General features: G+C 41.2%; 5 protein-coding genes across 6 annotated transcripts in view; 4 read left to right on the top strand and 1 right to left on the bottom strand.

The window, feature by feature from the left end:
* Positions 1–4,005, top strand: part of fhod3a (formin homology 2 domain containing 3a) — a 107,458-nt gene extending 103,453 nt beyond the window's left edge. For both annotated transcript variants that reach the window (XM_062529434.1, XM_062529433.1), the window contains one exon: positions 1,395–4,005. In XM_062529434.1, coding sequence (XP_062385418.1) covers positions 1,395–1,477 — 83 coding nt within the window. In that variant the 3' untranslated portion in view covers positions 1,478–4,005. The remainder of the gene's footprint in view (positions 1–1,394) is intronic.
* Positions 4,006–4,324: 319 nt separating this feature from the next.
* gstr (glutathione S-transferase rho) lies at positions 4,325–7,109 on the top strand. Its single transcript, XM_062529785.1, has 6 exons — positions 4,325–4,613; positions 4,743–4,808; positions 5,257–5,362; positions 5,655–5,773; positions 6,336–6,424; positions 6,875–7,109. Exons 1-6 carry the CDS (start codon positions 4,446–4,448, stop codon positions 7,002–7,004), a joined length of 678 nt encoding a protein of 225 aa, XP_062385769.1. The 5' UTR covers positions 4,325–4,445; the 3' UTR covers positions 7,005–7,109.
* Positions 7,110–8,394: 1,285 nt separating this feature from the next.
* LOC134072605 (glutathione S-transferase theta-3-like) lies at positions 8,395–12,067 on the bottom strand. The gene is made up of 5 exons (XM_062529373.1): positions 11,877–12,067; positions 11,379–11,466; positions 10,263–10,413; positions 9,551–9,727; positions 8,395–8,862 (listed from the first exon to the last, which is right to left on the bottom strand). Exons 1-5 carry the CDS (start codon positions 11,986–11,988, stop codon positions 8,665–8,667), a joined length of 726 nt encoding a protein of 241 aa, XP_062385357.1. The 5' UTR covers positions 11,989–12,067; the 3' UTR covers positions 8,395–8,664.
* Positions 12,068–13,353: 1,286 nt separating this feature from the next.
* LOC134072154 (glutathione S-transferase A-like) lies at positions 13,354–17,737 on the top strand. Its single transcript, XM_062528675.1, has 6 exons — positions 13,354–13,638; positions 13,880–13,945; positions 15,049–15,154; positions 15,365–15,483; positions 17,124–17,206; positions 17,393–17,737. The coding sequence occupies exons 1-6, from the start codon at positions 13,471–13,473 to the stop codon at positions 17,523–17,525; spliced, it is 675 nt and encodes a 224-aa protein (XP_062384659.1). The 5' UTR covers positions 13,354–13,470; the 3' UTR covers positions 17,526–17,737.
* A 707-nt stretch (positions 17,738–18,444) lies between these two features.
* LOC134072153 (glutathione S-transferase A-like) lies at positions 18,445–22,992 on the top strand. Its single transcript, XM_062528674.1, has 6 exons — positions 18,445–18,737; positions 19,088–19,153; positions 19,270–19,375; positions 19,883–20,001; positions 20,391–20,473; positions 21,588–22,992. The coding sequence occupies exons 1-6, from the start codon at positions 18,570–18,572 to the stop codon at positions 21,721–21,723; spliced, it is 678 nt and encodes a 225-aa protein (XP_062384658.1). The 5' UTR covers positions 18,445–18,569; the 3' UTR covers positions 21,724–22,992.

Here is a 22,992-nt window from a genome sequence, read left to right as displayed (position 1 = left end):
CAGACTTCCAGATTTCATTTTCTATCTCTCAAATGCTCACAGGCAAATCTCAGTCTGATAGAGAGATAGATAGATACTTTATAGATCCCCAAGGGGAAATTCAAGGTTGTGATGTGCCACTCTTTGAGTAAAGGGGTTCTTCTGAGACGATGGCCCTGAAGCCCACCATGATGAAAGGCCCTCCCAACTTTGTTCCTTGAAATATCAGCTCCAGAAGAGGCCAGGTCAGCAACAATCATCTTGGCAGATGTCCGGTCTTCTTGCTGACATCTCTGACTATTTTCCTCTCCAGAGTTCTTGAAATCTTGTGCTTACAACCAGGCCCAGGTTTGTTTTGTACAGAATTTGTCTCCTTGTACTTGGCAATGATGCAACGTACAGCAGTTCTAGACACTGTGCTTGGAAATGGCAGTATAACCTTCCCCCTTATGATCCTCCGCTATCTTCTTTCTGAGCTCAAGACTGATTTCCTTGGTCTTTGACATGGTCAGTAAGAGTAGTCCCTCGATAATGTGTACAAGTGACTTGTGACTTATGCCTTGTTTCTTGGAGTCCTTTTATGCTGATTGAATGCTCGGGTATTGTTATGAAGCCAATTAACTGTACAGGTGTGGTTTGAAAGCTGATTGGTTAATTAGGTGTGTTTTGAGAGCAAAAAAAATCACATGCGCAGTAATATTATTGACCATCCCATCATGGGGGCTAATATTTTTTACCACTATATTTGATATACTAAAAACTAAAAATGTATTTTATATTCCAAAATGTACACCAAAAGCTACTAAATAGCACTTTTTGTGTGTGGGTGTAGGATAGAAACTGTTCATATGATTTGGCAAGCCACTCAACTCAATTTTATACACTTTTTGTAGTCAGACCCATTCATTTCTAATGACCGGTCATTTTTGACCGGGAACACCACAGGTGTACACAAGTTGAATAAAACACACAAAATTGCATCAAAGTTATCAAAAATTATTTTGTGTGTTCAGATGCCCAATGTGAACAAAGTCATGAAATCTCATGACAATCAGATTAAGTTAACTGTATTTTTCAGAGACATAATGTGCAAAATCGGACAGATTTGACCGTAACACAACAGGAGGGTTAAGAGAACAATTGGCAATACAGTCAACGAAAAGTGAGTTAAGATACGTTAGGGATAAGTTACCGTAACGTAAGTATAGGCTATTTCAACTGAACATGACAAGGACGTTTGATGTGACAAGGAACATTATGTACATAAGTGATGGCTGTAGCTGAGGAATCAAATTATGGGACTTTCAAGGCAGCACATTTGGGAGATAAATGCCAATGTAGTAATTGTCATTTGTTGTACAAAACTGCATAAACTGCATACAATTCCCATCATGCACCTGTGTATCTGCCCACAGTGAGGAGGACCCTGAAGAACGGACTGACGCCAGAGGAAGCACAAGCTCTGGGATTGGCTGACAACCCAGAGATGCCTGTGTGAAGAGCCAGAATCTGCGTGTGTAACATGACGGACACACGCCCCTTACTGACCCTTGGCAGCACACACACACACACACAAACACACACACACACACACACCCCACCCCACCCCACTCCCCTCGTAACACTCCGGCCTTCTCACTGCCGCCACCCAAAACATTCGTCAGCCAATCACAAGCCTTTCCACAGCTCCTCCCCCTGCTGCTTGGTGCCGCTAGCGCTACTAGCCGTGTGACTAGCCGTGTGACTAGCCGTGTGACTAGCCGTGGCGCTGTAGGCATATGAGTGTGTTTACCTTCCTCGTTTTGCTGAAAACAGAATTATTTGTTCTTTTTTTTTTTTTAAACAAAATGACCCTTGGGTTGTGTCCGAAAGAGGGACACCGATAAGACAAAGAAGAAGAAAGTGTTTTTGGAAAGTGATGAGAAAAATAATCAGTGGGGATGAAAAAAAGTGAAAGCTTCTGGTACGATTGTGACTCAGGGTTTGATCCGATCATCTCGTTATGTTTATCCTTGTGGCTGTTTTTTTTGTTTGTTTGTTTGTTTAATCTTTCGGGAAATTTTCCAAAAATGGTACTCACAATACCTAGTAGATACAGCACATGAACAAGAGACAACCATTTAAAAATGGGTTATTCTGCCAGTTATTGTGACAATCCAAGTCCCGACACTTCCAGTTTGGCTGTATGCATCACATCACACCATGTGAAATGACAGTGGTGATTCAAAAAAGAAAAAATTAAAAAAGAAAATCGGTCCGGAAATGGAACATTTTAGAAAGTTCTGCTTGAGCTGCAGTCGTGCATCTTAATGGAACTTATGAAACAGTACATACAGTAACATTTTTTAAAAAAATCATGCGTACTCTCACCTGCGTGTCAAGGGCCTTCTAAATGAATACCAAACTGTGTGATGTAGGATGAGTAATAGTGCCCTTTCCTTAGGTGCTGTAGGTGTAGATTAAGTTGCCACATGTCTGTGTACTCAGTAAACAGGGATGCCCATCTTATTCTAGAGACCACCACTATCCTATAGCTTTCTTCTGTCTCAGAGGCCTTCTCAGTCCATCTGTATGATGTGTTGAAATTCACTTCCATCTCTCACCATGGATCTTATTGCTCATCTCATTCTTCTGCTATTTGCCAATTTTGGGTATCTCTGTCTCCATCTGCTCGCTTGCTTTAACAATGAGCACATGGCCTACTCTACTGCCACTCTTCCACCACCCCTTGGGAGTGCTCTGCATTTAATCTGGCATGGAGTTGTTTGTCGAGACACATAATGGACAGTAATGAACACTGCAAAAAGAAAATAGGGACGTCAGTTGTTTTTAAGAGACTTGATTGTTGCTGACAACAATGTCCACTTGAATTGAACAGAAAACAGGCCTAGATTTGAGGGGAGATGTTTTGTTTTTATTTTACAGTTGATTTTCGTGAACGTCAAATCATCTTCAACCCACTCACGTCTTTTGCAATAGTGTCGGCTCCAGATGAGTGATGACAGTTCTAGTTTGGTTTGTGCCTTCCTGCAACATGAGGCTGTAGGTCTTGAGACGGAGGTCATTTTCCTGTCCCTTTACAGCTCACACGATCAAGACTACAGATGACCATTAGAACAAAGAGACTGACACAACTTGAGTCAAATTGAGTAGCGTAGAACAAACATTTTCATAGACCATCTTTTGGTAAAACATTGTTTAGGCTACAGAAGTATACTGCAAGCGGCTTATTTTTCGTTGCTGTTGTTTTTGTTGTCATTGTTTTTGTGTCATTTCCAAGTACTATATTACAATTTCATTATTTATTGAGGAGATTCACATTTTGAGAGGAACATTGGGGTTTTGATAAACAATACTTTTCGAGAACCGTAGGTCAGTTAATGCCACGGTAGTCTGGCACCTTAATCTCAAACTCTTGCGTGGGATGTTTATGGAACCATTGTCAAAATTTGAGAGAAGATCTCATTCAGACTCCTTCCTAGTCAATCTTATACTGGAAATTGTAAAAAGGACAAAAGTGTACAAAAATTATAAACATTTAAAAGAGGGATATTGTAAAAAAAAAGTATGTAAATGCCCTGCTTTGTTGTCAAGTTTGTTTTTTTGTTTGTTTGTTTGTGTGTAATGTTTGTTTGTTTGTTTTTTTGTAATTTCTGTAGAATAGTGTATTATAGACAGACAAAGAGCAGTGTTATTATATTAACTGTAATTTAAGAGAAAACAGAACAAAAAGCCATGCATGGTCACAAATATATAAATACATATTAACTGCATTTTTTTGCAAACGGCTTTGAACCACAAATTTTGACATTTGTTCATTTCGAAATATCCGTAACTTCAGTAGGCTTTTTTCAGATTCTTGTTGGCTCATAACTCCATTACAGTAAGCTGAACGATATGTTGTCACATTTTGGAATTAGATGCCTAAGCTGTTTTGAAGCTCCTGTCTATGAATTTACTCGTCCACTGGAAACAGTCGGCTACCTGCTATTTACACAACCTGCAATAAAGCCTTGTATGAATAGATCAAGCGTTTCATTATTTTAGTCAAATCAGTAGGCCTTGGGAAATTTGTACATGTCACAATGATAAGTCACAACTAAATGTGTGTGTGTGTGTGTGTGTGTGTGTGTGTGTGTGTGTGTGTGTGTGTGTATGCATGTCTGTGCGTGTCTACAGGTATGTGCATGATGTATAGATACAGATTAAGGTCAATGCAGACTGCATTGTCAACTTAAAGAGTCTGCTCATGTGTGTGTGTGTGTGTGTGTGTGTGTGGGCGAGAGGGTTGCATAAGCCACCCAGAGTTTACATTAAGGAAGCTACATGTGGGCGTGTCGTAGGCTACTTGTCCATACAGTTAAATAGGCTACGCTTAACGAAAGGGCACCAAATTGCTCAGTTGTAGCCTACAGCTTTTCGCTCAGTTCAGTGTGGGGAGAATTTTAACGACTAAATCCGAGAACATGGCCAAGAACATGACACTTTTGTGGGGATCTGGCTCCCCCCCGTGCTGGAGAGTCATGATCGCCTTGGAGGAGAAACTACTGCAAGGCTACAATCAGAAGTTGCTGTCCTTTGGCAAAGGTGAACACCGATCCAAAGAAGTACTGGACATCAACCCAAGGGGCCAGGTACGTTAGGCCTAAAGCATTTTATTACCCTTCGTGGTCGAACGAGTGTCACATTATCGAAGCGCGTTTTTACCGGTGTTTAAAAATGGGCTACGTCATCGTTGACTCAGCATTTTTTTTCCATAACAGCTGCCTGCCTTCACACATGGAGATAACATCTTGAATGAATCATATGCTGCCGTCATGTACATCGAGGTAGGATATCTGTCGTAGGGTCTGTCATATCTTTAAGTATCAACAAATGGGTGCCAAATTGAATTCTGAATACCATGTCGCCTGTGAGTGAAAATGGAAAGGAAAGGTCTGCCCTGCCATCAAGTTTCTGACTGATACAGTACTGTACTGTACGTAGGCCTACTGTGTATGGTCATCTAACTAGATTATCATGAATAGTATGTACTGTATGTTTGGGTGACTTTGCAAAAACAAATCATGGTTTTACATCACAGGAAATGGCTCTACATCGCTTCAACAAAGTGGGGATGACATTGCGCTTTTCTTTTGTCTCCGCCTTCTCACGCACTGTTGGCCTTGAATGCCTGAGTGCTATATGTCATCTTGTATGCCTAAATAGACCATGCCTTATTTCCATGGTACTGTATTGTTTGTCTGCATTACTCATATTACAATATTAATCTCTCAGAGCCAGTTCAGGTCCCAGGGTACACCACTGATCCCTGAAGGCCAAACTGAACAGGCTCGCATGTACCAGCGCGTGTTTGAGGGACAGATACTGCACCAGAAACTCAGTATGTATATTATTCAATATATTTCATTGAATAATAATAATAATTTAAAAATCCACACCTATACTGAGCTAATTTGAACAAGGTGGTTGTCATGCAATATGTGTATTTAACGATGTTTGCCATATTTTTTATAAATAAAGTTGCATGTGAATGTAGTGTGGAATTTTATCCAACTCAAATATTAGCTTTGTCATGTCGCATCACTAGTACTCCAGTGAATGACATTCCTTATTTAAAAAGAGAGAAAAGTGAATGATGTGTCTGCCAGTCTCATGGGTGATGTGTCTGCCAGGTGACATTATATACTATAACTACCGCGTCCCCGAGGAGGAGAGGCATGACTCCACAATCAAGAGAAACATGGAGACTCTAGCTGCTGAACTCAAGATGTGGGAGGCATACCTGGAGAAGGTGCTTTCATAGTTTGCACACACACACACACCCACTCACGCACGCACGCACGCACGCACGCACACACGCACGCACACACGCACACACACACACACACACACACACACACACACACACACACACACACACACACAGAGACACATGCGCGCATGCACACACACACACACATACACACACACACACACACACACACACACACACACATACTATACACGTGAATGTATGCACTTTTTTTTTTATCAAAACCAAAGCCATGCAAACCCTGAGGGTTCAGAGTGAAGAATAGTACAGTGTAGTCAGTGTACAGTAGGTGTGCTTGTTTCATCACATTGGTACTGCATCTCTGTATAATCTTACAGTAAATAGGAACAATATATGTGTGTTTTTTGACTATTACTTTACTATTATTTTTTTTGTTTACTATTACTCAGCCTTGAATTTAATTCAGTTCTATTCTATTCTGTGTTATTGATATATCGCCATAACGTAACGCCTTTAGAAGGCCCAGCTTGTGCATGATCTTTTTATTGCACATAACCTAATCGAGCGTTGTGTTTCACAGATGGAGCCTGGTTCATATCTTGCGGGGAAGGCATTCTCATTGGCTGATGTCCTCGTATTTCCTGTAGTTGCCTATGCTGTGCGCTTTGGGTAAGCCAAAGATCTGCATAATCTAAAAGCCATTAGAAATAGAATATCCCTTTAAAGGTGAAAGGTATGATGAAACTGTTTATTGACTGAACCCTTGTTTTGTCTGGTCATGATGGTTATTATGCAGAAGGTCATCTCAGGCTGATTGACATTTATTGGACTCACTCCTTGCTGTATAATTCTAGCTATTGTAAAACCCACTAATTGATCATTACTTTCATATCCATTTGATGAATATCTCAGTGGAGGGATCTCATACAGTACATGAGATTTACAACATGACCTTTGATTCTTAACTGCTGAATTTACAGCTGGGCCGCAGGTCATGATAATTATGCATACTCAGTACAACTATGGCTTCCAGGTCTTGCTAAAGGTGAAAGTATGGAGTAAACACAACAGACTGACTCAGAAACTGTTTGTTTGTTATTGTTATGCTCCTTCATGCAGAATGTCCCAGGAGCGATATCCTAGACTGGCGGCGTACTACACCATGCTGAAGGACAGGCCCAGCGTCAAAGCCACCTGGCCGCCTCACTGGCTGGAAAGCCCAGGGTCAGACACCATCAAAGACCTCTGACCTGTCTCCAGCTAGAATCTTTACCTGGCTCTGCACACTCTTACAACCTCTGAAGCATTGTTTACTCTTTTGTTATCTGAAGTCAAATAAACCATGTACAAGTTATGTGTGTGAGGGATGCATAATTCAATCGGTGATTTGGACATAAGCAACAAGCTTGTTGTTCTCCAGTTGTTAACAGTTGTTATCAAGTCGTAAATTGTCATAGCTGAGAATAGAGGGGGGGGGTATGTCACACTAGAGGAGGGCTATGTCAGCCGAGAGTAGATGAGGGCTATGTCATAGCTGAGACTAGAGGGGGGGCTGTGTCACACTAGAGGAGGGCTATGTCAGCTGAGACTAGAGAGGGGGCTATGTCAGCTGAGACTAGAGGAGAGCTATGTCATAGCTGAGACTAGAGAGGGGGCTATGTCATAGCTGAGACTAGAGGAGAGCTATGTCATAGCTGAGACTAGAGGAGAGCTATGTCATAGCTGAGAGTAGATGAGGGCTATGTCATAGCTGAGAGTAGATGAGAGCTATGTCATAGCTGAGACTAGAGGAGAGCTATGTCATAGCTGAGACTAGAGGAGAGCTGTCATAACTGAGAGTAGATGAGGGGGCTGTGTCACACTAGAGGAGGGCTATGTCACAGCCGAGACACAAAGCCCTCCTCTGATCTCAGCTGTGACATAGCACCCCTCTAGTCAGAGGAGGACTGTCACAGCTGAGACTAGAGGGGGACTATGTCACAGTAGAGACTAGAGGGGAGCTATGTCATAGTAGAGACTAGAGGGGAGCTATGTCACAGTAGAGACTAGAGGGGGCCTTGAATTTCCCCTTGGGGATCAATAAAGTATTTATCTATCTATCTATCTATCTATCTATGAGATGAGAGGAGGGCTATGGCACAGCTGAGACTGAGGAGGGCTATGACACAGTAGAGGGGGGCAAAGAATATACCCATGTATATCATCAATAGTAAGGTATGTGCCCTGAAGTTATAGGACAATTACAGTATAGGCGTATTGTTCATTGCCAGATAACGCTACACAATAAACATAAAGGGAAGTGTGAACTACAACAAGTAATTGTGGTCCTAAAGGCCACAGGGAGAGGCTGTTTGTTTTTTCGTGCAAAGCCCAGTTTTACATCATGGTGTCAGTATCCATCCAAGTCCAAGGAAGGAAGCCATCTGTATCTGATTACATTCCAGCTGGCCACCGGAAAAGAATAATGGCCAAACAAAATGTTCCCTGGGTGATTATGTGTGAATAACAATACTGTATTGAAATATGAAACATGGGTGAAACGCTACAGACAGCAACTGTGGCGGTAAAAAAAAGTAGGCCTTATGACCATAGCTTTGTTATAACAATATCAGCTACTCATGTGAAAACTCAAATTCAAAGCTGGTTTAATATTGTTTATTGTGAGTAGGAACATTTCAGAACATTGATATCTAAAAAGCAGGTTGTTCGCCGTGATGAATAACTAAAATGAAGCCGTTTTTCTCTGGTCCATTAAGTAAAAAATATGACAAAAAAAACGTGTATGATCGTGTATTAATCCAAAATAAGCGAGAGACACAACACTAATATCCGACACAAACATAACAAAATAGGTATAACTTTAATTAGAAATGATTCTGAGTATTTCTTTGTTGTACTGTATGCTGGTTTCAGAAAAACATCTTTTGAATCCTGGGCTTGAACGCCTCCAGCTTGCTGCCGTCCATTCCCTTGACCATCTCCATGGCGCCCATGACGCCCTTGTGGGCTTCGTCGAACAGCTCAGGCCCGACCGCCTGGCGCACCCGATCCTTCCAGGCCTTGAGTTTGGGCCTACCCTCGAACACGTCCATGCCAGCAGCAAAGGGCTGTGCACACACACGCACACACACACACACACACACACACACACACAGATATACTGTAGTGAGATGTATGTACACAACATACACAACACACATACTGTACATACTGTGCATACAGTACACACATACTGTACATGTTTAAAACTGAAATAAGCACACACATAGGCATACCTGCATGCTTTAGCCCAATATGCATATTTAATGTTCACACATTTCACACTAGTTCTTTCACACACTCACACACACTTGGCCGTGGCAAGCGGTGACAAAACCTGCATATTTTGCCCTGAACCCAGTGGCCAGTGCAGTACAAATGGCTTTGCATCTGAGAGAGCCCTTGGAGAGCCCCAGCACACGGGACCAGACTGCAGCCCCTAAGAGGCCCCTCTGGCCCAATTAGTAAGATATGCGGACGTCCAGCCAAACATCCAGCACAGGGACAAGGGCTGAGTTCATGTACTGTATGTCTTGCTTGTGCACTAACATTGCCTTACAGTTACTTTTGGTATCTTCATATTAATGTATTTGACTAACGCTTTTATCTTGCAGATGTCAAATAATTTCAAGGCCAGACTCCCTGGAGCAACTCAGGGCATCTTGCTCAAGGGTACAACGGGGGTATTACACTAACCCACCCCCACCCACCCTCGCCATTGCTCCTGTAAGGAGACAATCTGTGAATGTCACTGACCTGGTAGATTTCCACAATTGCCACCAGATCTGCCAGGGATATCTGGTCTCCAGCAATGAACTGCTTGTCCCCTACGAACTTCTCCTCCATGATCTTGAGGGTGCCGTTGAGCTCCTCTATGGCGTCATCCCTCTTGTCTTGAGGAATCTCCTTCCCCATGATCTTTGGGACCATAATCTAACGGGAACACAGTGGCCACACAAGTCATGCTATGGTTTGAAGTCTAAAGGTGCTGATTTGCTAGACTGCAGACTGCGTGAGCTCAATAAGCTCAATTTTAAATCAATATTCAAGTATTTTTTTTAATCATGCATTTCGAATAATATCAATCAAACTGAAGTTGGCTGTTTTGATTGGATTTATTTTCACTTAAACCAACAGCGGTTTGACTGATTTTACTTAGGATGCCCAATAAAAAGGCTTTTGAATATTTATTAAAAATGGATCGATGCCTGTTTTTTTTTTTTTTTTCACAGCGCAAATTGACCAAACACAGTCCTTGCAGTCTGCATCGCCTCAACGGGAAGTTAAAAAGTTTTGTACAGCTCATAGCAACACAGAGTGCCCTGTGGGGCTATGCTGTCAATTTAATTTTCATGAAGTGAAACCTCTGATGAAACTTCAGTATTCCTCACTTCAGTGTCTGCTGGTGGCATAAGCTAAGATAAAGCCACTGAATAATGTACACCATGTGGTGATTGTTGATACTTACATTAATCCAGAATATTTTGGAGCCATGCATCCGCGTTGCCATGTGCTGCCAACTCAAGTACTCGTTCACCCGCGCCCGTTTCTGCAAATCAGCTGGATACCAGTGGTCTGGAGTTTTGAATTTCTCAACCATATACATCATCATGGCAATGCTGAAGGAACAATGAACAAGGAAGAACAAGATGTCAGCTCTAATTCTAAAACAATGGAGATTGTGACAGTTACTCATTTTGTAGCACAAATGGCAGCAAAGTGGAAAAAAGCATGGCAGCTGCGAAAGCATTGTTTCAAAACCTACCCCTGATATGATATGATAGTTATTTGTAGGCTACTGTCATTCAATAAGACACCATGTTAAACAATTCAACAATGATCTGCTGTGACCTGACTTCTCAATTCCTAGCACCTACCACACACTGCATCATTTATGATAATTAGGCTTGAGGTGACTTCCGGTCTTAGTTACAACAGTGATTAATGACAGTTTGAAGGTCGCACTGCAATGAAGTTTAAAATACAAAAGGAGTTGAGAGAATGTGTATATGTTTGAATATATGTTTATAGGCTTACCTTAAAGATGTAATAGGAAATTAATGTTACAAATCGTTTTGCATGGTTACTGTAAATCTTTTTTTAAGGCACTTGGTTTGTAGGGATTTTTTTTTTTTTTTTCGTTTGCCAATTGATTTGGCAATTTGCCAATTTGGACATTTAGATGGACAATTAGACCGTTGGGCCCAATTTAGACAGTGGCCTCATATGCTAATGCCACACACATCGTCTCTTTTCTGTTCCATGCAACAAGTAGGCTATTTACTTTTTCATCCATGCAATAAGTGATGTATCAACACCAAATGAACATAGCCGTCAAATAACAGCAGCTGCTACTACACTGTAACGCTGCACTGTAACAATTATGTTACATAGCCCACCAAAAGTGTACAACCTTCCTACAGTAATTTCAGCAGTGCTTGTTGCATAATTATTAGGCTACATTTGCACAATGTCATGTCCATATGCCCCAGGTTAACAGAACTAGGGTGCATGTGTAAAAGTATATTTATAACCGTATCGTAGGCCTATAATGTAGCCTAATCTTTAGAACAACTAGGCCTACCTTTCAGACAAACAAAATTCTCCATCTCGCATTGCAGGCACTTTCTTCACCATATTGATCTTCTTAAATTCTTCTCCATGATGATCTCCTGCAACGATTGGGTATGGTTAAAGTTGATGACACATTAAGCCTGTATGTCACTCTCACTCACAAGAACAGTCAGACCAATGTGTCTTTAACTTTGTCAGTCTGTTTCCATTATATTTTTGTCAGTCGACGCCCAATGCAGAAAATCTTAGATTAGACCTACAGCACACAGACGACACAGGGACAACGGGAATGTGCCACTTGTCTAGACATAGAGCCTACAAAAAGAGAGTGCCGAGCAACTACCATAGGGCAACTAGGCTACGCTCCCTCTCGCATCAGAATATGAAAAGTAGGCTATGTGCATAATAATACGTTTGAATAGGCGTAGCCTACGTTATAATATGCGCATGATAACGCTGAAGATAAAGATACACCAAGACCATTGATTGAGATATAAATAATATTTACCCATCATCAGCGAAGTTTGCTTGAAATCAAACGGTATATTATTTGTCTTGGCAAACATATACACTGACCGACATGGCTGCGACATAAGATCCAAATACAGTTCTAAAGGCATTTTCACCGACGGTAGTTCAACGACAGGTGACTTGAGAACGGTAAACGGTAAACGGTGACTAGCGGACTACAACAAACAACTCTTAAAGTCCACAAGTTTTTAAGCTCCACCCACATACTCAACCCATTCTTAAAGACACAGGCACACACACAAAGGCTACAAGGCGCATATCAAATTCATTGGGGCAGGTAGGCTACAACTTCACAGGTTCAGTCACACCTTAATCACACATAACAGGTGATTGGTGTGGCTGTATGGTGGCCGTGACTCAGCATAGCCTATATATGACATACATTTACACCCTGCTATTTACATTGTCTGCATTGGCAAAATGCATCTTAGGGCAAATTCATGTCCTTGCACTTTGTACATCTCATTAATATCTTAATACACTGTCTATTTTGGGACATAGGATAGCCTACTAGAATTAATGTTACAGAAATATAGTAGTAGGCCTAGGCCCTAACCTATTGTGGCATTGATGAACAACTAGACTCTTATATCAGACAGGACAGGCAGTTTATTGATGTGCACATCCAACATACACAGGAATACATCAAGAAGAGGGGACAACGCGGTTAACTCACCCTAACACTTTATAATACAATGTTCATTCCAAACGCTCTGCACACATGGGGACATTCATTCATTCATCCATTCAGAACACCGTTTAGGCCTATCTCTCCATTGACAAGTGACCCGCATGCACGTTATAGGCCTAGGTCCAGTTCTTTTCCAGCGTTAGTTAGTTTGGCAAGAAATTCTACTCAGGGCTACTTAATTGATATTATTTTATTAAGATTATAATTTTTTTGTTGTTTAAACTTTTAAAGGTTGCCCTTGACCATGACCATGACAAATGCCTGAAACGAACATGCAGGAAGCAAATATCGAGGGCTGAGAACCAAAGGGGCGTAAGTGACATTTTGGTCAAAATTGAGTTACATTATCACCTGAAAGCTATTGATGAGCTCTTTCTAACTGACAAAATTATAGCAGTAATATATTCATAAATATAACGTTATTGAAAAAAAAAAAAGCTCTTAACTGTGAACATAGGCTATAGAAGCAGTTAGATTTGTTTTGGCTCTCCTGTAAAGTTGGTGAAATGTCACTTAATACGCCCCTTTGGTTCTCAGCCCTCCTTATGACAGACTTACTCTAGCTCAGAAAATGTGCCATGTCATGCCATCTCATGGGAAAATCTGTCAAGTCATCAAGCCATTGTTTTTCACATGTGTGAACCAACGTGGTGACCTAATACCGACACGTCTCCTTTAATTAAACCGTCCAGCTGTCCCCTTTATCCTGTTTGGCAACAGTTTTGGCATTCTAACTTTCAGTCCACAGATGTGGGCGTGCGCCGTTGCAGATGAGACAATATAAAATCACGACCTGCAGGCTGTTGAGCAACCCAACCCTAAACCACGTAGCTAGACTCATTAATTTACTCAACTGTCTACGACGTTAATCCGCGAGACAATGGCCAAGGACATGTATCTTCTCTGGGGGTCAGGCTCTCCTCCATGCTGGAGAATCATGATTGCGTTGGAGGAGAAAAACCTGCAAGGCTACCAACAGAAGTTGTTGTCTTTTGAGAAAGGAGAGCACAAATCGAAGGAGGTCCTCGATATCAACCCAAGGGGACAGGTAGCCTAAATGCTCATTGTCGATGTTTTCACAGTATAGCCTACGTCGCATGCATTCAGCCTTTACTATAACAATGTATCCATACTGGATTGTAAGAGAAACACTAGTTGAGCTACAATGACCAACTTGTTCAGACTCTTCAACTGCAGAGGCAAGAACTTTACGCCAGATACTTTCGATTTCAAATCCAGACAGCTGACAGGCTAGCATATTCAGTGTGTGCTTCTGCTTCTTTTTACAGCTGCCAGCGTTTCGGCACGGGACCAACGTGATAAATGAGTCGATTGCAGCCTGCATGTACTTGGAGGTAAAATAAAACTCTTTGTTTACTCCTTGAGTGTCTGACGCGCAACACAAAATACTTCTCATTATAAAGACAACTACACCGCTATGGCTCCTCCTTACTGGGTTAGTGCAGGAGGTATTGTGTTCCTTTGTATACTGTACATCGTTGACATTTTGTTGCAGAGGGTTTTGCTCAGAGACTTTCTTAGCCCATGTTCTTAACCCGATTTACTCTTTTTTTCTCAAACATATTGTTAATTTATTCTGACAATCAAGAGGCTGCGTGCCTTTTTTAACCCACTCAAAACACAGTTTGAACATATTCATAATAATTTGGGTGTTTCATTTAACTCTAGTCAATAGGCCTGCAGGCCATAAATAGCTGATGGATGCTCTAAAGGTGTAATATCCTATAGATCTTAAGTTGATTAAAATGTCTGTCACACCATTAGATGATAATAATATGTGTTACTTAGCCTGGCTATCACCAGACCAAGCTTAGTCTCAAGATTGAAGATTAGTGCTCAGTAGCCTAGGCTATTTTCTTCTACACAAGAGGTGTGATCAACAGGCATAGTTCAAAATAATCTACGCATTTGGATAGTCCTTCAACCAATCAGACCAACGATCTGGGTGCGTCAAGTGGATAAGCCAATTTGTGATTGGTCCCTGCAGATTTTTAATGGAAGCAGGATAGAACAATGTGGAGGTTTCCACCTGAGCTGCAGGACAAAATCCGATCGCCGGCAGATCAGCCTGATGGGTTTATCCAGTCTGTGTGTTACTATGGATTTATAACAAGTCACAATGCAGTGGTCATTTTAGACGGGGAACCCAAAAGTTACATATAATGAAAGTTGTTCATCTTGGAGTTACACACCCCCACCAGATTTAGTGTGTGTCGCTGAAACTATACGGCAACCTCAGTAGGCTATGTCAAAACTCTTTATGTGCACAAAATCACAAATATCTCACTTCCTGTAAAGTTTGGCTAATGCAATGTACATCTGAAAGTTGTTTGCGTTGGCGAGTTACACACACCTACCAAATTCTGTGTGCATGGCTGCCAACCTCAGGCCCTAATTAGAGGAGAAATGTTTACTATGTGTCTGTTTGTGAATGCAGAACCAGTTCAAGTCCCAGGGGAACTCCCTGATCCCCAGTGACCCGGCAGAACAAGCTCTTGTGTACCAACGCTCGTTTGAAGCACTCAACCTGCATCAGAAGTTTGGTGAGCAGTGGTGAAATATCTGTGTGCTTCAATAATGATTCCTGCTGTTTTAGCCCGAGTGTGAGTTCCTAGACAGTGACTAAATATGAACAGGTGTGTGATGGTGATACATTGGCAATGAAAAATGTATTGTGATGATGATCATTTTGGTAATGATGATTGTGAGGAGACTGACTCTTGATGATGATTGTGCCTCTCTGTCATGTATAGTGGACCTTATTACATACACTCGACGTACGCCGGAAGAAGAGAGACACGAGGGAGCTGTGAAACGGAACAAGGAGGGAGCGACCGCCGAGTTACAGATATGGGAGGGCTACCTGCAGAAGGTAACTCCTCACTGCTGACGTCAGTCTTGTCCTCTTTGTGCCGAAAGACACATAAGGCGCCGACGATATCTGTCTACGGCTGCGTGTTCTGCTTCACGTCCATCTCCTTCAGCTCATTCATCTTATTCATCTCAAGTTTGCCACCAGGTAGTTTTAGGCAGAGCTTCAGATATGGGAGGGCTACCTGAAGAAGGTATCATGTGTGCAACCATCTACGCAACAGCTGGATCGCAAACTTGCATTGCTGAAACAGGTGTGCGTGTTGCAAGAACAGCAAAACATGCTCTGCAGTCTGCACCCATGCAGTGCTTGAGCTGGTAGGCTTTAACGATATAACATTTTAGATTTAGTCATTTACTTTCACAATACTGGCTGACTTGCAAAATCAAATGACCTTAAAATGCTTGTATGTCAACAATGTGCATGACCACTCCTTGTTTTTTCACAAACAAACCCGTGAGTACATATGGGTGCAAGTTGATTTGCTATGTAGATAGTGCGCACACAGGACAGGAAAGTGAAAACTACTTTGATCACAAACTAGTAAAGACACATGTTGTCCCGCCTGGTGACACATTGGTGCCATACACGAGGCATAAGATACTGTAGGGTCGGCCCCAGCCGTGGCGCGACTGGCTGGGGCACCTGCACCGCACGCCGGCGACCCGGGTTCGATTCCCGCCCCGTGGTCCTTTCCGGATCCCACCCCTACTCTCTCGCCCGCTCGTTTCCTGTCATACTCTCTACTGTCCTGTCCGATTAAAGGCATAAAAAGCCCCAAAAAATTATCTTAAAAAAAAAAAAAAAAAAAAAGATACTGTAGGGTCCAGAGAGTGCACACCACACTATTGCAGCTGACCAGGTGGTGCTATTTTGTGCCCACAAAACTATGCAGCACTGAAGGAATGGGTATGTTTTTTTTGCCATTATTGCAAACCCTATCTTCTAATCTTTAACCCTTAAGGGTGCACTGCCACATGACGGAGATGTTGGAAAATTAATGTTCTAAAGAATATCTGGGTTTATTGAAATCAACATTCAATATAGTATTTTATAGAACGGATAGTTCCGGTCCTTGATTATGATTGGCTGAATCGCATTCGATGCCGTTGTATATTTTCCCAATATAGCATGGCTGAGACCGCATTTCGTTCTTACTCTAATGCACTTAGAATGCATAGAGGTTAACAAGATACAAAGAAATACAGTTGCTGAGCAACAATTCTGATAAGAATCTGCTAGCAGTGGAACTATTTATAGCAGTGGAGTATTTGTTTATTTTGTATCAATTTTTAATGTCTTATATGAGCTAGCTTCGCTTCTTGCCTACACCCCTTACCTTAGCTGTGCGTTATTCACGATATAGAACGGCCTCTCCTGGCTTATTGCTTAGTTAGAACTTTGAATTCTTGTGGATTGGAATCTTTTGTTAGAACCCACACCTTTAACACCCTTTGTCTGAAGGCCCTCATATCAACCAGACAAGTGCTGTGTAATTGTAAACACACACCCACACACCCCTTCAGTGTAAACTGGGCAATAGGTCTTTGTGTTTGCACTGCTACAATGCCAATATTAGCATTGCATTGTGGTGTATCCAGCCTGATCTTCTCATTTTGCTTTTGCCCTGTTCAATGTAGACCGGACCATACCTGGCCGGGAAAAACTTCACAATGGCGGATGTTGTGTTTTTCCCAACCTTGGCACTCGGATTCCGTCTGGGGTGAGTATTATGCTGTAAATAGCAATACAATTGTATCACTATAAAACTTGTCAATAATATAATACAACCATGGGTGAATAAATTGGTCTGTGATGCTGAGCAAACATTTAGATGTATAGGTGACACAATTGCCATGGTTCACCATCTCAGAACAACAAATCAGTTTTTTTTTTTTTTGCACTACAGGTTGAGCCAGACAAAGTACCCCAAACTTAGTGGTTACCATGATCTCCTGAAGAGTCGGCCCAGCATCAAGACCTCCTGGCCCACACACTGGCTCCAGAACCCCTCCACAATGGACCCACTGAAGGACCTGTGAGGGAACCGGTTCTCCTCGTTCTCCCCCTTAAACCAAGCAAGCTTGCTGTTCCGGACCAAGATGCTCTTTAGACAAAGTCTACTGATACAGTAATATGCTTGTACTAGTAGGCCTGTAATCACCTGGCGTATGCTGTATCTCATGTTAACACTTTTTTTATATTAAAGATAATAATAATGAATGAATAAATAAATTGCTGAGTACTTCGTTAATTTGCTGCCATATCCTTTTTCTTCTTGTGCATTACATTGAATATTTATGAGCTTGTTTTTACTTAGGCTACAAAGTCATGAGTGTTTTATTTGAATCCAAGTGAAGTATTCTGCAACTACCTAATCTTTGATTTCGTGTGGTTATTAGTTATTACAAGCAGGTGGATTAAACTGATGTAACAACATAATAACGCATGTAGAAAACACGTCTAACAAAATACTAGACAAAGCATGGTCAATAGAACCAATCATCCTTTAATTAGGAGCGACAGTATTAAGTCCTAACGCTCTACGTGCACAGAAATGTGACGAGCATAAAGCTGCACTAAGAAATCAATTTGACATGGGCCTTGACATTTGAGTTTCAGGCAAATATATACCGACGAGATTGCTGGGAGAAAATAAACAAAAAGTGTGCCAAAAAGGCCATTTCACCGACTGCTGCTCAACCACGGGTCAGTGATGGGATTGTTAAGTTTAGCGTTTATTCATATTACAGGCAACACAGAATGAGCGGTATCTCTCAACTCAGAAATTGTGTCATGCAAAGCAGGAAGGCATGTTATCACCATGACGCTGCATTTCTCTCAGGCCAGATAAGGTGACAGAAACGAACTGTTCCTGCTCCTTTAAAAAAAAAAAAAAAATCTCTCCGCGCTTGTCCCGTGTCCTATTTGGCGTAACTATTGTAACAATCTTGCATTCAGCACTTGAAGCGTGGGTGTGCTCTACCGCGCAAGGAAATTCCTATTGGATATTGTTGAGCGCAACCACAACCCACGCATACTAAGCATTATTAACAGACAACTTTTATTGTGAAATCTGTGAAATCATGGCCGAAGACATGTTTCTCCTTTGGGGTTCTGGCTCTCCTCCATGCTGGAGAGTCATGATTGCGCTTGAGGAGAAAAATCTGCAAGGCTACCAACACAAGTTGCTGTCTTTTGATAAAGGAGAGCACAAATCAAAGGAGGTCTTCGACGTCAATCCTAGAGGACAAGTAAATGTTTGCAACTAACTTTTTGCAGAAAAAGTCTGTTTATCACCGTGTTTACGTATTATGTAACATGCATAGTCTGCTTTTTTCTAACTGGTGGGCGTTTGCAACAGACACGACAGGTAGTCTACTATTTAAACTGCCAAAATTACTTTTTAAAAGGTAAAAGTTGCATGATTATGTTGAGAATTGCCATGGCCTTTTGGAGTAGTCGAGGCTAACTGCTGCAGAAGCATAGCCCGGTGGAAGGCACCTTTGCTTTATCAAATTATGGCATTGTTCACTAGGCAGCCAAGTGTAGACATTTTACCACATTATTTATTTATCACTGTGTCTCATGACTTTATCAACAGCTCCCCTCATTTCGCCATGGGCCCCACACAATAAATGAATCTGTTGCAGCCTGCATGTATCTGGAGGTATATTCCATGGCCACAACATATAGACTTTCCTATAGTTTTACTTTGAAATAAAGCCACATCTGACACATATCTGGCGTTATCAGATTATGCATTGTGTGTCTGTGATCATGCAGAACCAGTTCCAATCCCAGGGCAACCAACTCATCCCCAGTGACCAAGCAGGACTGGCATTGGTGTACCAGCGGATGATAGAGGGCCCCAATGCACAGCAGAAAATGAGTGAGCCGTAGCAGTAGCTGTAGCTGTAGCTGTATGTCTTCCTACTAGTATATCCTGGCTAATGCGTATCAGGTCACAGGCAACAATGATATACAAACATATTTGTGATTGTGAAGTTGAAGATGTAAGTGATGATGATGATGGTGATGATGATGATTCAATGAACATTACAGTAATGTGCTTCTAGTATCTAATGCGTATCAGGTCACAGGCAACAATGACAAACAAACATATTTGTGATTGTGAGGACGTGAATGATGATTATGGTGATGACTCAAAGAACATAAATGTGCTTCTACTAGGCTGGTATATCCAGGCTATTGTGTATCAGGTCACAGGCAACAATGATAAACAAACAGATCTGTGATAGAGATGTTGAAGATGTGAATGATGATGATGATGGTGAAGACTCCAGCGATGGTCATGATGATGGTGAGGACGTTGACATTTATTGCAGTTACATTCTGTGGATGATGATTCTGTGATCTTCACTTATGCATCATGCAGTCGATGTCCTGATGTACATCTTTCACACGCCTGAGGAAGAGAGACAGGAGGCAGCTCTGAAGAAAAATGAAGAGGCAGCAGCGACTGAATTTCAGTTGTGGGAGGGCTACCTGCAGAAGGTAATCAGCCCAGTGTCCTAAACTTGGCATGTTTAACCATAAGTTCAGGGTAGTTAACTAAAACCCTCCTACAACGTAAAAAAAAAATGAAAGACCAGTCGAATATTAGAGACCAGTAGGATTCTAGAGCTGAGTTGTATCTTATGTTATGCTTTGAGATGCTTTGTCATGCTTTGTTTCTACCATGAATGCATTAGGTATTGGGCACCATTAGAGCGTTGGATTAGAATCACCCACTGAGCCTCCAGTGCAGTGCTTGATTGCACTCAGTACATCAGTATAGTTGAAGTGTGTGTGACAGTAGAGTGTTAAGTGTCATAACATGTACTGTAGTGGTGTACCATTACAGCCTCATCTTCTCATGATACACAATGCTTCCTTCAATGTAGCCTGGACCATACATGGCTGGAAAAAACTTCTCAATGGCTGATGTTGTGTTCTTCCCAACTTTGGCCCTTGCGTTCCGGCTGGGGTGAGTATTAGGGTGTAAATTACAAGATTATTACTTACATATTACTTTACAACAAATCACCCAAGTGCTCCATGTGATCCACATTCCTTTAATGATGAAGGTTGGGCCTGCAATGCTGCCTACAGTACACACATCAGACCACAGGTGTACAGAATTTACAATGGCAGGGCTTGCTTTTAAAGCCAAAAAGCTTTTTAATGGTCATGCTCCCACATGTGTGGCTGATGTGCTGCATCCATATACCCCCTCAGTGTCTTCAGATTATAATAGATTAGATTAGATTAAACTGTACTGTCATTGTGCAGAATACAAGTACAAAGACAACGAAAAGCAGTTTGCATCCAACCAGAAGTGCAAAAAAGCAGGAAGTGCAATGTGATATAAATAGAGGTGGTGCATAGACAGGGCAGGATATAGATAGATAGATAGATAGATAGATAGATAGATAGATAGATAGATAGACTTTTATTCATCCCCAAGGGGAAATTACAGTGTTTCAGCAGCAATACAAACACAACATTCAACATACAAACATACTGTACATACATACAGAAACAAATATTTTATGTTATTCCTTTCTCTCTGCCCAGATGGTATATGCAGCGTAGACAGTAGTAGGCTATAGCCTACAGTTGATTTACAGAAGGTGATTTACAGTATGAATTAAATATTAATATGTGCAGTGTATTAGCATTAACCTTATAAGAGCAGACTATACTGTACATATGGCTATATGAACAACATACAGATATGTGGATATTTAAGGTCTGCACTGCTTTTAAATCCAGCCTTAAGACACACTTTTCCCGTTTGGCATTTGGCAACTGCTGATCCTGAAATTGGGTTTTGGAGGACAGTATTATTGTCAGAACTTTGTCTGTAAATACTGCATAATTGTCTGTGTTTATTATGTTTCTCTTTTTTTTTTTTTTTTTTTTTTTTGTTACCGTGTGAAGCACTTAGGTCTTAAATGTGTTTTGCTGGCTTACTAGGTGTATGAATTTACTCTAACTAATAATGTCAGCTGTGAGATTTAGTGTGTATGAATTTACTCTAACTAATAATGTCAGCTGTGAGACAGCAAAACATGTGTTGTATTTCCCTTTCTATACAGGTTGAGTCAGAAGAAGTATCCCAAACTTGCTGAGTACCATGATTTTCTGAAGGACCGACCCAGTATCAAGGCCACGTGGGCCCTACATGGGATTGAGAACAACCCATTTAAGAGTCCTCCTCTGGCGAACCTGTGAGCTATCTGGGGTGTATTCCAAGTAGGTGGTGTTGTGACAGACCTGTGTAAGTTAACCCAGAGGAGGTGGTAAACCTTTTACAGAAGAGCCCCTTGACTTTGCTAGTTTGGAGATTGGCTTAGTTTGAGATCCCCGGGCTGTTCTATTATCAGGTTTACAACTTCCTCTGGGTTACTTTTACTAAGGTTTGCCACTAAACCACCTACTTGGAATCATGGCCTGGTCTCTATACGTTTCCTCCCTGTGGATGACGAAGGTCATTTTAGGACCAAGGTAGTTTGAAGATAAGATGTAGTTCAGCAAGGAACACTAGAGGGCAGCAAAATCAACAGGAGCCTAATCTATCATTTGTAACATTTAGATCAGGAAGACTTCTTGTGATTCTGCTGACTCAGACTTGTTAAATGTTAAGTCCTGATTTAAAATTTAAAAAAGGATTATTAAGTCAACAAACAAGTAGGCTAAGTAGTGTTGAATAACACATACTGTATATGCATTACTAGTATTAATATTTATGTTTAGCTGTCGACGACAGCTAAACATATATTATACATATATTATAATCTATCATCTATAACTGTATGCTGCTAATAAATTGAAGATTTAAAGGGAAACTCTAGGTCTAAAAAACAACGGTCAAGTTAAAAAAAAACGAGGTGATTCCCCCAGGCTTGATTACTGTAACAATTCTGTGCTTCATGGGAGGCAACTGATGATGCAGTGAAAGGAGGAGATCTCTGGAGCACACAGATGTTGCAGTTGCTCATTTCTGTATTTTTTTTTTTCAAACAGTGCTCTTTCAGGGGTTTACATCTTCATCAGAGTCCATGACAACAAACTAGGGTCTATTAACTCTATTTCTATTCTGTTTGATAATGTGTATAAATTCTCCTTTGCCAAAACAATCAGTATCAGTATAAATCAGTATAGACCGATATATTGTATGCATTTACAACTGAATAGGGGGTTACTTCAAAATAAATTACTTTTTTAAACCACTGGCAGTGGTTAGACCAGAGTTTCCCTTTAAGACCTAGGTGCTACTTTGAATTCTTGATTACTGACATTCGTGAATGGGAGATTTCAAGTTAAACTCAGTTTAATCAATTTAATTATTGTCTCTGTAACTTCTTCTGTATTCATGTGAGTATAACTGCTACTGATCTCAATAGGGAACCTAATTGTGTCAATTCCAGCCCATATCTGTCGGTGTGCAGGCACTAAACATAAACCTAAAGCAACAATTCAGTTGCTATTTGAAACACTGAA

The sequence above is a fragment of the Sardina pilchardus genome, chromosome 24, assembly GCF_963854185.1.
Source record: "Sardina pilchardus chromosome 24, fSarPil1.1, whole genome shotgun sequence".
Taxonomy (NCBI): domain Eukaryota; kingdom Metazoa; phylum Chordata; class Actinopteri; order Clupeiformes; family Clupeidae; genus Sardina; species Sardina pilchardus.
This window is presented reverse-complemented; position numbering and strand designations above follow the sequence as displayed.